General features: G+C 42.5%; 2 protein-coding genes across 5 annotated transcripts in view; both read left to right on the top strand.

Annotated features, from left to right (window-relative positions):
• The first annotated feature begins 1,529 nt into the window (after positions 1 to 1,529).
• On the top strand, positions 1,530 to 8,174 carry fh (fumarate hydratase). The gene is made up of 10 exons (XM_083787095.1): positions 1,530 to 1,666; positions 2,391 to 2,522; positions 2,674 to 2,784; positions 2,895 to 3,071; positions 3,598 to 3,780; positions 4,269 to 4,434; positions 4,607 to 4,810; positions 5,869 to 5,996; positions 7,342 to 7,495; positions 7,735 to 8,174. The coding sequence occupies exons 1-10, from the start codon at positions 1,556 to 1,558 to the stop codon at positions 7,875 to 7,877; spliced, it is 1,509 nt and encodes a 502-aa protein (XP_083643221.1). The 5' UTR covers positions 1,530 to 1,555; the 3' UTR covers positions 7,878 to 8,174.
• A 2,391-nt stretch (positions 8,175 to 10,565) lies between these two features.
• Positions 10,566 to 16,070, top strand: part of rgs7b (regulator of G protein signaling 7b) — an 84,577-nt gene continuing 79,072 nt past the window's right edge. For all 4 annotated transcript variants that reach the window (XM_083787077.1, XM_083787079.1, XM_083787076.1 and 1 more), the window contains exons 1-2: positions 10,566 to 10,743; positions 12,240 to 12,345. In XM_083787077.1, the coding sequence (XP_083643203.1) occupies positions 12,271 to 12,345 (75 nt within the window). In that variant the 5' untranslated portion in view covers positions 10,566 to 10,743; positions 12,240 to 12,270. The remainder of the gene's footprint in view (positions 10,744 to 12,239; positions 12,346 to 16,070) is intronic.

Raw genomic sequence — 16,070 nt, forward strand, 5'->3', positions numbered from 1 at the left:
GAACCATATGCATGTCATGCGGTAATCTGATCGGTAAAAGGTAAGGTCGCCCCTTTTCCATCTGATTTACAATAGGGCAATAAATGGAAATAGTAACCAATATCTCTCAAATAATGCTTAAAAAAAACTGAGTGTGGAATTCTGGTCAGGGGAGGGGATCATAACTTATACTTAATGTTCAGTTCTTTGATGATTATTGCCTCTGTATAGGCCTTGGACAGATATCGGTTCACAATAGCATCAGTTTTGTAAAACCTGCCCTTTTAATTACTTCCTGCAGACGGCAAAAACCTTCCTGTCTGGAATACATGACAGAAAATGCATAGTAACTCAATGTACTCAATTTCCCTGTCCGCCTGTCTGCCTCTGCCAGACCCAGTGCCAGTGAAATGGTCCCAAAGCACAGCAGTAAAACTTGAAAGGTCGATTCCCCCTCTGCCAAGGTTGTTGAGTAGAGCTCCCTCTGCTGGGGAAGTTTGTGTCTGTCTGAAATAAGTCTTTACAAAGACTGGATATTTTCTTTGTACCTTGCAGGCAATTATAATCATACGACTATCCAAAAAAAAGGCCACAAGGACTTAAACTATCTTTTTTTGTTCAGTAAGGCTGCTTTCTAACAGACATTAAAACTTAAAAATACCTTTTAATATACAGCAAAGTTCAAAGACCTCTTATAACTACACATAGCCTATAGCTGCAATGATCCAGCATTTTATGCTGAAGAGGTCTGAGAGTGTGGAAATTGTAGCCTACCAAATTGATTTTTACTGTTTACATATTAGAGAAACCGGTTTAACCAAGCCTCAGTTATGTGGCCTGTTTTCTATGGGTTGTTTCCTTATTACTAGCTTGATAGGCTACTCTTTTCAAAAACGTATAGGCCTACCGGTAGTCCTCCTACATGATTTAATCAGGATCTATCCCAGGACTTGATTACACTAGCTCTCATGGTGGTGGTGTGTGGCCACTAACCCAGGCCATAACCCACAGCAACACTTTAGAATAGGCTTCTAAGGCTTAGAATATATAATTCACAAACTGTTAGTCAAGTCAAAGAGTTGTAAATGACTTGTTAAATGTTTGATAACATTTATTTGTGCAGTCCATCCATCCATCCATCATCTATCGATCGATCTGTCTGTCTTGACTCTTTACGAAACAAGAGTTCTTTATAATTTGCAAATAACAACACAGTGGTTAAGCCCAAATCAACAGTGTCAGTAACATAGGCATATATCATCACACTAGACCACAGATTTGTGTGATCATTCAGAAGGAACAAGGAAGCTACACTAGAGAAGTGTTTTCATGTGTACTGTAACTTCTCTGCTGAAAATAACTGGTAAATCTGACAGTGATATTATTTCTAAACAGATTATTATTTGTTGCTAGTTCTGTTCAGAGCATATGAGTGCTTTTTCCATCAGCTGTCGATCGGTGCTGCTTTCAATTATCTCCCCCCACTGTTGCACTAATATGTTTCCGCCCCCTAAAACGCACATTTGGTTGGCTCACACATTGGTTCCGCCCTTTGGATCTGACAGCAGTGTCCGCCATGTATCGCTCTCTGCGCAACGTCCACAGATTAAATTGCAGAGTGCTGGCTCTGCAAAAGCACCTCGCCAACACGAAGCACAGCCCTGCACTCATAACAACCTCCAGAATGGTATGTTTGATGCTTTTTAAAACATGTTATAATGAGCTGTTAGCCCGTACGGTGTGACCTTCTTAGCTGTAGCTTAGCCAGTGTAAAATGAATGAATAATAGTATCCTAGCAGGCTAGCAACCTAACTGTTATGTAAAGTGTGCTCTGCTCGTGCGTTGGGTCACCACCACTCACGCATATTCACGTTTGTAGTTAATTCACTCTAAAGTAAGCAACTGCAGTTGCAATAGCTTTCATATGTGCTCATTAGCTTGTCAACCAGCCAGTATCTCATTTGCTAACGTTAGCAACCAGAGGTCAAAGTCGGTTAACTTGGCTGTCAATACTGCTAGCTGTTGGATAATACTAGTCAGATAGTATTACTATTAGTTACGCCCCTGGTCAGTAGTACAACTCCATGTTTGATCAGCTTGAATCACCATTATTAATTTAGTCTACTACAGGCTGCTCCTAGATACAAACTACCCTGCAATGTTAGCATTGCTGTTTAGTTTAAAACCAATTTCCACCAAAAGAACAATAATCCCCATGCTATTGCCTTGACCTCATGTAGTATATTCAGTCATTGATTGTGAACTTCAACAACTCCTAGTTGGGAAGACATCCCAGCAGCCAGAGCTCTGTTTATTTGCCCAGACTGATAAACCACTTCAATTCAGCTTGTGCATCGTTAGGTTATATTTGACTTACTTGTTTGTTTGTGTACCTTGTGTGCCTGTACAGGCCAGTTCAGAGTTCAGGATTGAACGGGACACGTTTGGGGAGCTCAAAGTGCCAGTTGACAAGTACTATGGTGCCCAAACAGTCAGATCGACCATGAACTTCAAGATAGGGGGTCCCTCTGAGAGGATGCCAGTAAGTCTCACACAAAGGCCTATTCATTGAATAAATTACTGACTGACTGCCTGCCTTTACCCATCTACATTGAAATAATCTCTCTCTCTCTCTCTCCTCTCTCCTCTCTCCTCTCTCCTCTCTCCTCTCTCCTCTCTCCTCTCTTTCTCAGATCCAGGTCATTAAGGCCTTTGGCGTCCTGAAGAGAGCTGCTGCTGAGGTCAACAAGGACTACGGCCTCGACCCCAAAATCGCTGACGCCATCATCCAGGCCGCTGACGAGGTCAAGTACCACACACACACACACCTTTCCTTACCAGCTTTATCACAAGCAAGAGTGTACATACAGATGAGAGTAGGAACCAGTATTTGACATGTGAATTTTTATTTTAGGTAGCAGCTGGGAAGCTGGACGACCATTTTCCTCTGGTGGTGTGGCAGACTGGCTCCGGAACCCAGAGCAATATGAACGTTAACGAGGTCATTAGCAACAGGGCCATCGAGATCATGGGGGGAAAGCTTGGGAGCAAGGACCCTGTTCACCCCAACGATCACGTAAACAAGAGCCAGGTAATGCAGTGTCTGTCTTTATGATTCTGTTAGATTCATACTCTATGTATGTAGTTTGGCGTAGTAAGACGATCAGAGATCTGGTCACCTCTAAATTCAATTTAGTGACTAAATATCAGCGACAACAGCCTCTAAAAAACCTACATCTACTGCTTTGGAAAACAATTGCATAACTGTCCCAATATGCCCTTGAATTGATTCTGCAATGCAGTTAGTCATTAAATCTCAGAACTGTTTCCACCCAGTTATAGCCGCTATGTTGAATTTAGATCATGTCACCAGACGTATTGGTGGCCTATTTGAGACTAGATTCATACAGTAAGTATGTTTACCAATTCTTCTGGGAGATGTGGGTGATGCTGCCTGTGATGGCATTGTAAATTCAGTTTAGTTTTTATTTAATTATGGCTTTCCAGAGATCCGGCATTTAAATTCAGTTTTGCCTTTATTTAATTCTGTCTTTCCCAAGATCTGGAGGCTATGGAACGCTAAACAAAGTTCTCTCGTGTGTGCATTTCCCTTCCAGAGCTCGAATGACACATTTCCCACTGCCATGCACATCGCTGCGGCCACCGAGGTGCACCACGTCTTGCTGCCAGGCCTGCAGTCGCTCCACGACGCGCTGGCAGCCAAAGCAGAGGAGTTCAAAGATATCATTAAAATCGGCCGCACACACACGCAGGATGCTGTGCCCCTCTCCCTCGGGCAGGTACAGTAATAAAGACATTTCCACAACATCCTGACTCAGGATGTGGTTGTTGAAAATAGGACATGGAAGTAGAGCTCTTCACAGGTTCAAAATGATGGAGCCGAGCTCAAATAAAGGACCCTTGAAATTTGGTCCAAGATCCGATTTGTTTTGCGACTTACGAGATAAAAAAATATTCTGACCTTAATTTGACCCATGAGATTCATACCGAGATCCGATTAGTTGCAAGATATTACAGAACCTACCCCGACTGTTGGGCAATATATGAATGTGACAAACATAATGATTACAAGTGCTACCAGTACATGCCAGTTAGAGGAAATGTCATAATTGAATCTAGCAGCCAAGTAGTTGTCTACAATAAGAGACAATGAATTGAGTACCGAGGGGGGATTAGCTGCTGCAGGGATAAAAACATCAAACCTGTGGGTTTGTTGTTGGCACGCTGATGCAATCAAACTGTGTTTGTGTGCCTGTCTGGGTTGTAGGAGTTTGGCGGATATGTCCAACAGGTGAAGTACAGTATATTGAGGATAAAGTCAGCCATGCCGAGGGTGTACGAGCTGGCAGCGGGTGGCACTGCCGTTGGCACCGGACTCAACACCCGTATTGGCTTCGCGGAGAAAGTAGCTGATACCGTTGCATCTCTCACGGGTGAGCCAAGATACACACACACACACACACACCAAGCAGATTAATTCTGGAGCATCACAGGAGCAGAGTCACAACAAGAAGTACAAATATATAACATTGATGCAATAAAATATGGTTTATATCACAACAAGAGTGTCCTGACTGAAGTTACTGAACTGTATGTTTTCGGTAGGTCTGCCATTCATTACAGCGCCCAACAAATTTGAGGCCCTGGCAGCTCACGACGCGCTGGTGGAGCTGAGTGGAGCCCTGAACACCGTGGCCGTGAGCATGATGAAAATTGCCAACGATATCCGCTTCCTGGGGTCAGGACCCCGCTCTGGTCTGGGAGAGCTCATACTGCCTGAGAATGAGCCTGGAAGCAGCATCATGCCAGGTCAGCGGGCGAAAGCCAGTGCCAGAGAATGTATAGTCATCGCACCCATGTGATGTCGCACCCTGAAAGTAGCATATCTGCAATCTCACAGTGCATTGCACGCAATGCATTGTGATGCTTGTAGATCTGTTATTTTCGGAAGGAAGTGAGACCACATTTTCATGACAGATTTTTGGTCATGAACATGGCGTCATGACTAAAATATCTAAAAAACCATATGACAGACACAAAAACCCCAGGAAAGTGTTTTTTGTGTCCTAAACATCATTAAAATAAGCTCTGGTTGCAAAAGGGGTGAAGTGGCCGAAGTTTTTCCACATGGCCAAGTCAAATTGTTGATGAAATACAAACAGAGAAATTGCCACACTAAACCAAAATTACAACTGTATTAATCAGCGGGTACCGCATGATATAGCCCGGAAAGATATGGAGTGCTGTACTATTGAAATGAGCTAAACGGTTTTCAAATAATTCAAGGCAGTAAGCAAAGTTTGGGTACTGTGTGTTACAAAATGTCCTAATAACCAAAATGAATACATTTCAATGACAGAGAGCATCAATTATGAGGCACTGTCTATAACTAAGGGTAGTTTTGCACACAAAGTAAAGCGACCTGCACACATTACAACTCCCTGCCTATCCTCTCTGGCTTAGTCTGTTTGTCTGTCCAGCTGAAAGCCATCGTCCATAGCAACAGCTTCAGGTTTCAACCTTTATTTTAATTTTAGGTCTGGCCTTTTCTTTCTTCACCCTTTGAACTTTCTGCATGCACACACAAATGCACGCACACACTGAACAGTTTAACAACTTGAGCCGCATATACATCTTCGTACGATGGATAGTCGAAATAGCTGATCTACAAGCTGCTCACAATGCATCGTAAATGCAGCTGTAGAACATTTAAATTCCATTTTAATGTATGCATTTATTTTGTAAATCTTAGTTAATTGTTTTTTCTTTCTTTTTTTCTTTTCTTCAAGTATGCAGGATTGAAAGTGTTTACACTGCAGTATGTGCATCTTTATAGCTACATTAACTCAATGTATGTTTATGTACAGGTAAGGTGAACCCCACCCAATGTGAGGCGATGACGATGGTAGCAGCTCAAGTAATGGGGAACCATGTGGCGGTCACTATTGGAGGCGCCAACGGACACTTTGAGCTCAACGTGTTTAAGCCCATGATTGTGAGTGTGTGCATTCTTAATGTGTTCAGGATGTGTGTATAGATTTTAGAATACTGAATTATATTATTGGTATGTTTTCACCATGCTTTAGCTTAAATGTTGGGTCAACCGGTTCAGCCAGCCATAGCTGAGTACTAGTTAGTGAGCCCGCCTGTCCTGTCCTGGGCAGCCAGAGGCCCTGGTTGTCCCAGGTTGGATTCCTGCGTGTTTGTTCCTGTGTGTCCCTGAGCAAGACTCTTAATCCTTAATTTCTCCCCGAGCGCTATAGAATGGCTGATCACTACTGGTTATAGAATGGTAGATGTAGAGGGCAATACAGAGAACGTTCTTAGGTCAGGTGAGCCGAAAAATATATTATTTTTAAGTATGCTGGAGGAAAAAATATACCTTATACTCCTAGGACGGTGTCACTGTACGCATGCAGAACACAGTACTGAATATTTCACACTGTGTGCTTACTGTATCAATATTTTACTTTCCTCTCTGCATTGAATGAATAATGTGATTGTCTCATCGCTGCAGTGCTGTGAGCAATGTTGTTTGTTGCGGGTATTCCTTGTCTCGATTCTTCTCTTGTTACTGAGGCTTTACAGCAAACTGTTTCATGTAACTTCAGATGCATTGTTAAAAGGCATTTCTGAGACTGGGGTGCTTTCGAGATTTTAAAACATTTCCCATAAAACGTTGGGAACCACTGAGTGTAGAGAAGATGGACATTATTTGAGTTATTTTATCATTGCTTTGTATTTACAAAAATTACGTGCCCACATTTCATTGTACCACCACTAAGTCGCCCTGAGGTCGCGCTGAAACAACAGAGCTTCTCAATACGGCACAGTTGAGAAACAGGAATTAAACTATTAATCTGGTGTCAGTGAGGTCAGATGTAGAGTTGCTGGCCGGCTCTATATATGCAGATCTAGTACAGTATGTCACTTGTCAAACCATGTATGGCTATCCAGGGTTTGATCAGGTCAGTGTCGTGATCTTCATATATGGAGATCCAGGTGATGATAGTCAGCTCCACATATGGAGATCCATGTTATGTGGAGGTGTGACTCATGAGTCACAACATTCCCATAAATGGGCTTATTGATGATCTATGGGCATAACAGGGATTGTAGGCGTGACGTCACGGCTTGTGGCGTCACAAGTAATGGACTGGAAACCATATGGAGGCGTGGCCGACCGAACGACAGACGGGTTTTACAAGTTTTCATAGTAATCTGCCTTCGGTCGCAATAACTCTGCTCAATCCCATTGCTGTTGTATTAATAGGCTGCCTTTTAGGGCTCATATTTGCATATTCGTACTTCTCTTCTAACAGCGCCTTCTCTCTCTGCAGATTAAAAATGTTCTCAACTCGGCACAGTTGCTTGGTGACGCTTCCCTGTCCTTTACTAACAACTGTGTGGTTGGCATCGAGGCGAACACAGAGAGGATAAATGAACTCATGAATAACTCTCTTATGTTGGTCACAGCTCTCAACGAACACATTGGTAGGTACCAAAACTATTATTAACTGTCCCTATCAGACTGCACTTATGGACATGCAAACAAATTATCTAAATGACATGCTTACGTACTGTTTGTATGCATAACTAAATAAATGTGCATTCCCCTTTTTCACCACTAGAGGGCTGTCAGACACCACTGTGTTATTAGAATGAGTCTCTCAAAAGCAAGCTCTAAGTTTGTTCAAACTAATCAAATGTATTTCTCTCTCTGTCTGGTTCAGGTTATGACAAGGCTGCCGCCATTGCCAAGACGGCGCATAAGAAGGGCACCACGCTGAAGGCTATGGCTATAGAGCTGGGCTACGTGACAGAGGAGGAGTTTGATCGGTGGGTGAGACCCAGTGACATGCTGGGACCAAAGTAAAGGCCAATGAACCAAACTACTATAAACCAAGAACAACGTCCATGAAAGTTGGAGGAAATATATATACCGTATATATGTAAACAAACTTTGGGCAAAGATTTTTGTTGAAATGCTTTCCTACTATGGGGGTATTCACTACCTGCATTGCCAGATGGGTGGAGTATTAGTTGGCACTGGGAGGACAGTTCACAGATGGTCCCACTGTGCCATCTCAAACAACACCACACAGGTCTGAAAGGAAAAGTACATGTCTTATGTCTTTGTATAAAATAAACACACTACATTTTTGTTGAAAAACATGTCTGGTTTGTACTGGCGAATTAATATTTCATTAAGTACATAACACATTAAACATGAACTCCCCATTCATTTTTTTTATATATTTGGGACCCAATTGCAACAATGTGCTTTGGCTCTCATTCATTACTTATGAGGACATGAATAGGACCTATACTGTGCAAAATAAAAGGTTAACTTCTATTGATTGTCAGACCCTGGGCCCTACCCTTAACCATTATCCTCACTCCTCCTAACTTAAACCAGACTAAAACAGTCCCAACAGTTTGGACATGTATATGAGGTTTCCAGCCCAAAGACAATATTCCCTTGTAAACACCAGTTAAGATGATCCCACAAATAATCTAGACAAAAACAACCTATGGCATTGTTAACCCATTTAGACCGGAAATCCCTATACATAAAACCTAATTATACCTTTCAATCCGGTAATCCCTTTTGGGGTTGTTGTACAGAATAGTACAATCCTAACTCAACATGTATATATTTTTTGTAATATTTATGTAGTATTTTTTTCTGAAAACGTAAATCAGGATTAGAAGGTGTTTTTAGAATCGGCCTCAGGCACAAATGTTTCAGTTGGATATTACTGTACTGTTTATAACCTATAATAATAGCTCTTATATCCAAAACAATTAGTGAATGCTGCTGGCTGTGAGGTCCACTACTGTAGTATATGCAGCTACTCGCAAACCTATGCTTTGTTGGTGATTGCTATTCTATGGTCCCTTGCTTTCTAAGCAGAAACATAATTAACACATGCACAAGTGTGTTTATCTCATGCAGCAATTTATCTCACACGCCAATATTGCCAACTATATTATCATAGATGCACACAGTGGGGTGGGAATTGTCTTGATGTGGGATTTCCAGAACAAGAGCTCGGTGTAATCTTCAAGATGTTGTCGCTGTAGTTTGTTTGGCTCCACTCAACCAGCTGCGTGGGCAGCCAACCACTTTATTATCAGATACTAAAAATCACTGACTGTCATCATTGGTCATATATGGAATGTAGTCGCTTGTGAATCTTACAGTGGCTACAAGGTTACGAGTTGGATATTGGCCTTTTATTGTGGAAATATAGAAATGTAGATAACCCAATCCAGTGGTTTCCAAACGTTTTAGCTCGAGACCCATCTGTTTTCAAATGTATGGACTTTCTTAGATTTTTCTTTGATTTCTTCATGAAATTTCTGAGAACATCATTGAGTTTTGTTTTTAAGCCATGATTTCTTTTTAAGCAAACGTTTTTTTGTTTTGAAATAATAATTAAAAACAAAATGTAGAAAACAAAGGGACAAAATGTGTCAGAGTCCCACAAATGAGTGGGTCAGAGGCCTGGCACCCAAATTCGGCACCCTCAATTTAAGTTTCATGCAGCCTACCTATTGTTATACTATATAAAAATGATGTGTGCCCCCTCGCCAATTTCAACTGCCCCTCGGTCAAATCATCCTGGAACCGAGCTTATGACCCTGCAGTGTTGGTAACTATAACCACCTATTCAATCATCTGCAGCTGAATCACATTAACGACTGATGGCATCAGATTCCTTTGGTTGGCACTGATTGTTAAAGTGGTAATAGTTATGCAATCTCACATTTATTGACCTGTTTCATTATTTCATGCACTTTCAACAAAGACCCACACAGTATAGGCCTACATTCTTGAAATATACTGACATTGCAAAATGCAATGCCATAACATATTCTAGGGCCAACTTAATCTCCATGTATTGGAAATGTAACAGTATAAGTACTAGAAGTCTGCCCAGCTGTTTGTTTCTCAATGTTACATAAACATCCATCCAGATCCATTCGCTCCACCTTGCCGTTACCAAGGCGCTTTGGCTGCTGATGAGAATTAATTCCCCGCACGTGATTGGCCCCGAGGTCGGTCGGGCGCGCGCTCACGTTTGTGACCGAGATTGCCCGCGCACTACGAGCGAGGTGCACACACTCGCGTGCACTGCTTTTGCTTACTCGGCTACACATACTTTGGTGCCCACTTGAATTGTGTGACTCTAGAGGTCGCTCTTTGGAAGAAAATAAAAAAAAACAACATACAACATTTTAAATCCACCCCGTGTGTGACTAGTGACCTGACTATAGCAACCCAATGGAAGCAACAACACAACGCACGCCAGACACAGACAGCAACCCAAATATGCTCATGTGACATACAACCCCCCCCCCCCCCTAACATTGTAAAACATTAGTGTCTCGGGAGTCGGGTCGACTTAGTTGAGAACGAGCATGTCGTCGTCGGAGTGGAGTCACAATATTCGATATGTGGGTGTAACACACTCGTCTTTGTAGTCACAATATTCGATAGGTGGGTGTAACACGCTCCTCCGTTTCACTCCAGAGGATGCGAGAGCCAGGCACACACTCAGTTTGTGTGTTGAGTAGATTTTATCACATCTGACACACATTCAGTTTTCTCTCCAATGAGCAAACAACCCATTCCTTCGACCGGCAGCTGACAAAGTAAAGAAGAGTCTCATTAAGATATCCTGGGATATCTTTAATCGGGGATTCGCTGTTTGGGCGGAGGGACATCGGATAAGGTAAGAATAAACATGCAAGTGAACCGCGTGCAGTGATTGATTGATTGACGACGTACACAAAATGTTGAACGTTATGAAGTGGTGAAATAATAATGCCACGAAATATCAAAACTGAATTTGTAACCAGCGTGGTCGGAGGAGCTATCCACGGTTCTGAATGTTACCATAACAATGTGCACACTGTTGCCCTTCTACAGAGACAACAGCAGCTAAAGCTACCTGGAATGGACTGTAGGCTATGGACAGATAGGCTGTGTGACAAATGACAATAAGGGTGGTCGGCTTGGGGTTGACAGGTTGGTTGTGGTCTGGTAGTAGCCATATGACATGCAGTGATGTAGGGACGTAATGTTCCACATTTAGAGGTTATCGATTGTTTTTGGACACTCGTTTAATATGTATCGGTAACAGACGGAGACTCGTGTTGTTCTGAGTATTTCTTACTTTCGTGTGGTTTTGGTTTTTCTTTTACCCAAATATCCCGGTTTCTGTCTTCTGACCGCGTCATCCTGTTGTCAAGTCACTGTTTCTTGTTCAAATTTCTGGGAAACCAAAATCTGGTTCAACCACAAAGCATTTCATGCACTCCCTTAATCCAACCTTAACCATCATCATACTTGAGAGAGTTTGTTTTGTTGCCCTAATGCCCTTTTGGATGAATTGAGTAGGCCTACATGAGGATACCAATGGAAACAAGCCGAAAGGCTTTCTTGGTTTCATTCATTTAGCAAACCTTGTATTGTACTGTAGGCCTACTTCCCTGTCCATGCTAATTGTAAAGTATTCAATCAATCAATTAACCAATCAATCAATCAAAAGACAGTTAAAAAGTGAATAGCTGTCCTCACTATTTAGTACTTCGTCTCCAATCATTATCTAACTAACTAACTAACTACAGTGCTCCCAGCTGTGCCACATGACATGACTGAAAGCAATTATGTGCGTGTGTGTCTGTGATTGTTAGTGCGTGTGTGTGCATGCCTACATATCTACTATGTGAGCATTTTTCAATTTTAGTGGGTGTCCAGCATAGTGGAGGAGCTTAGGGATATTTTTTGCACAGATGTAGCCCAGGGCATGCTCTAATGATTTAGCTAGGGTGCCCAAGCCGGCGACCTTCGGGGTCGCCACAGCTGCCAAATTCATTGGCCACCATTAACAACCTATATAAGGCACATTTTTCTTAATTTCATTATGCTTTAAGTAGCATGTGGTGTGTCAAACTAGGGGGTTTTCATGATTCTGAATCCATTCCAAGCATTAGTTTTTACTCCTTGGGCTAAAAACAGCCTTACTCACCAAACGTCAAAACCATGATCCATAAGATGTGAACTGGCATAAATAGTAGTAACAGTATTGATGATCACTCTCATTCTGTGTGCGCGTGCGTATACTTACAGTAGTTGCACACAAGTGTTGCCTGTCGTAAATAGCAGATGTACAAGCTCACAACCACCAAAGGTAGTAGTAGTAATGTCTCTCCCTCTCTGTTGTAGGAGTGTGGTTGTCTGGTCCTAACGGTAGATCATGGCCCAGACCATCAGCAGCAGCAGCAGCAATGGGGTGGCAGATGAGTCACCTAACATGCTGGTCTACAGAAAGGTAAGCAACACTCAACTGTGTGTGTGTGTGTGTGTGTGTGTGTGTGTGTGTGTGTGTGTGTGTGTGTGTGTGTGTGTGTGTGTGTGTGTGTGTGTGTGTGTGTGTGTGTGTGTGTGTGTGTGTGTGTGTGTGTGTGTGTGTGTGTGTGTGTGTGTGTGTGTGTGTGTGTGTGTGTGTGTGTGCTTCCAAAGTCCATATATTGTCATCTGAATTCAAAACCAACACATGACAATACAAGGGGATTTGGGATGTTCTATTAGGATAACCATCACATTACCACTTACAAACATCCTATTTCATGTTTTGACCGGGGTCCCCCAGGGCTCTATACTTGGTCCCCTCCCTGTTGATCTACATTACAAGATCACAACAGTTTGCGTTGCAATGCATTGTGAGATTGTAGAGCTGCTATTTTCACAGAATGTTCGCACCCAGAATACCCAGAATAGGGATGATAGGGTTTATGTGGTTAAAGTCTCATCATCATCATCCTTCGATTGTCGTCAAGATCCTAGATGCAAGCCATGTCAGCCATTGCTGCTCCCAGTTCTTGGAATGTTAGTCCTGTGTCCCTGGAGATTGTGTCAGGATATGTATGAGGCCTGGTTCCTCTGGACGACTGGGGGAGCCGCCATAGCAGGATATCTGATATTACTTGATCCTGCGAGCGGTAGCAGTGACCAGCAAAGATCGCTCTACGAAGTGCTACAGTTGTTGTTATTGGCGGCAGTTCACCATAGATCCGCTCTTTGGTTGGATGAGTTTTGTTTTTAACACACATGAGGAATCTTGTATATGTGCCATCAAGCCAGTCTTGTAATTCCTTCTTCATAGTCCATGTCTCGGCACCATATAATAGGATGCTTTCAACACAGGCTCTGAAGAAAGAGACCTTGGTGGAGGTTGAAACGCTGGACTGCCAGTTTGTTGCAGGTGTTCCAGGCTTTTCCCTTTTCTGGCAAGAAAGTCCTTTCTGCTGTCAGCCACATATGAACCCAGATATTTAAAGTCCTCGACTTCCTTAATGTGTGATCCATCCATTGATGTAATACTTGGATGGGTAGGGTCCTCATTCATAAGCATTTAACTTGAGTCCTACTTTGGCAGCGGCTTCTTCAAGTGAGATGAGCAGCGTCTGAGCAGATTGTATGTGCTCTGCGGTTAGGGCGATGTCATCGGCATAGTCGAGGTCAGTCCGGTATTTCTCGCTCTGACGACCAGAAAGTCTCATCTCCTGCTTTTCCTCATTCATGAAGGCATAGTACCGGTAGGTTTAATACTCAGTAGAATGGAAACTGCTACATATGACAAAGATATGTACATAGGCTACATACAGCCTATAAGCCTACAGGCCTATCTGTTGATGTACATGTGTAGAAAATGACTCATGATCATAGGAACAAGTTACCGTTGGAAAGTATAAAAATGCAGAGTTGCCAACAACGAAAATAAACCTCTTCAAATTCCCGAAGGTTATTCAGGACATGGATGGTTTTAAGTGACAAGCGGGAGTGATTAGGATTGATTATTTGCAACCCCCTCTCCCGACTTTAAATGCTATTGGGGAGGGTCAAGTAAGAGCAAAATGTCTGCCTGCTGTGTGAATATGGTCAATACAGCTCATGTAACTGAAAATGTAAACAAAATGTAGAGGCTATACAACAAGATTTTCTATTGCTTTGGGAAATATTTGGGTCATAAATCAAGTACAATGGTTCATTAAAAGACCATACAGAGGCAAAGGAGGAGAGGATGTCATGGTCATGTGTCACAGGTCCTGACCTGGATTCAATGTCAGGATGTCACTATTATGTGGTCAGCATACCCTAGGCCAAACGTACTTTATTAATGTATATATATGTATGTATTTTTGTTGTCTATGGAGATGCAGAGGTGACGGCTCTAAAAGATACAGGAAAGGCATAATATACAGCTGAGCATATGCCTATATTATGTTATGACATGTTCTGCAAAATAGTTACAAGACAGGGATTTTTATTAATAAATAAGCATTTGCTTGCTCACTAGCTAAACTGTCCAAGGTCCTGAGATAGATAGATACTTCCCGAAAAGGTTTTGTTTATCATTGCTTAAATTATTGCCCTTAATGTTGGTGTGTGTGTGTGTGTGTGTGTGTGTGTGTGTGTGTGTGTGTGTGTGTGTGTGTGTGTGTGTGTGTGACTGTGTGTGTGTGTGTGTTTGTCTGTATGGTTTGAGGAGGGTATACACCCGTACAACTGTGGCTTGGTCGGGTTGTAGGAACGATGTAGCTTATAAACAAATCTCTTTGCTAGTTGTTTTTACTGGGGGACAACTTGGACAAGCGACAATATACTACACCGTGCTCCTAAATTAAAATACTCAAAAATCACCAACATCTTGCACGTAACTAGAACTGGATGAAGGAAAAAAAGGGGTTAGATTGCCATTGCCAAGGTGGAGTATTGTGGAGGTCGGGATTCCAGGGCCCCTGCCTAGGTCTCAGCCCTCTGAATCTTTCAGTGACCCAACCCCCCTCCTTACGGCACCCCTGTGTACAGCATATAAATAAACAACTTTATTTTCTTAACTAGTCTGGAAGATTCCACTCATTAGCCGCGATGGGAAAAGATTGTCGAAGTGAGAAAGCAAGAAAAAGAGTGAAGAGAAGAGGTGCTAAAAGGGAAGTGTGTGTGTGTGTGTGTGTCACATGCGCGAGTGACGTAGGCAATGGCATGCAGAGAATGTGTTGCAGGTTAATAGGTCTCACAGGAGTCTTTTATGTCCTTGTGAGAGAGAGAGAGATAGCCTGACTATCCCTTTGCTAGATCTCAACCTCAGCCTAATTAAAAGAGCTGACACACACACACACACACACACACACACACACACACACACACACACACACACACACACACACACACACACACACACACACACACACACACACACACCACTACCATCTTGATGACAAAGCAGTAGTAACAGAATGCAATAACAATAATAATAGCAATATAATAGCAGTGTGTGTGTGTGTGTGTGTGTGTGTGTGTGTGTACATGCGTGCGTCTGTGAGGGGGATATTTGTCTTCCTCTCGGGAATCTATTGATTAGCATTACTAACTTAACACTATATTGACAAGTAGTAGAGTAGTGATGTCACGGCGCCACAGGAAAAAGAAAAGCAACAAAAGCATGCTTGAGAACAGAAAAATGGAAGACAGGGAGAGAGAGCCTCTTTCAGCCTAGAACATATTTTTAAGGTGCTCAACAAAGCTCTGTCTATTCGTTCTGCTGCTGCTCACCCACTAAATGTAGAATACGAACTCCTTCCATCTGGCCTTCACTTGCAAGTTGCGTGCCATTAAAAACTGGTACAAATATTCCTTTGTCAACGTTTCTATTTGTACACTGAATGCTGCTGCGGGAAGGTCATGGAGATAATCAGGCCTTATGAGCACCTTATTGGTTCTGTCTTCTGTGCCTATGTAATGTACATGCACTTTCTATGTCAATGTGCACTTTATTGCATAGCACTTTAACACCTTGAGATGTGATAAGGATGGAGATTGCTGACGTCATAGACTGGCCTCCCAAGTATTCTGATAACAGGCTCTGCTCTGGTACTGGCTGCGAATAATGTCCGTTGCACCAGGAATGACAAATACGGGTAATGCTTTAGCAGTACAAAAGACCAAGAGCAACAAATAGAGGGATACCGGATGTTGCCGGTACCGTGACCTATA

This window comes from Protomyctophum parallelum (genome assembly GCF_964188405.1).
Source record: "Protomyctophum parallelum genome assembly, chromosome: 17".
In the NCBI taxonomy this organism is placed as follows: domain Eukaryota; kingdom Metazoa; phylum Chordata; class Actinopteri; order Myctophiformes; family Myctophidae; genus Protomyctophum; species Protomyctophum parallelum.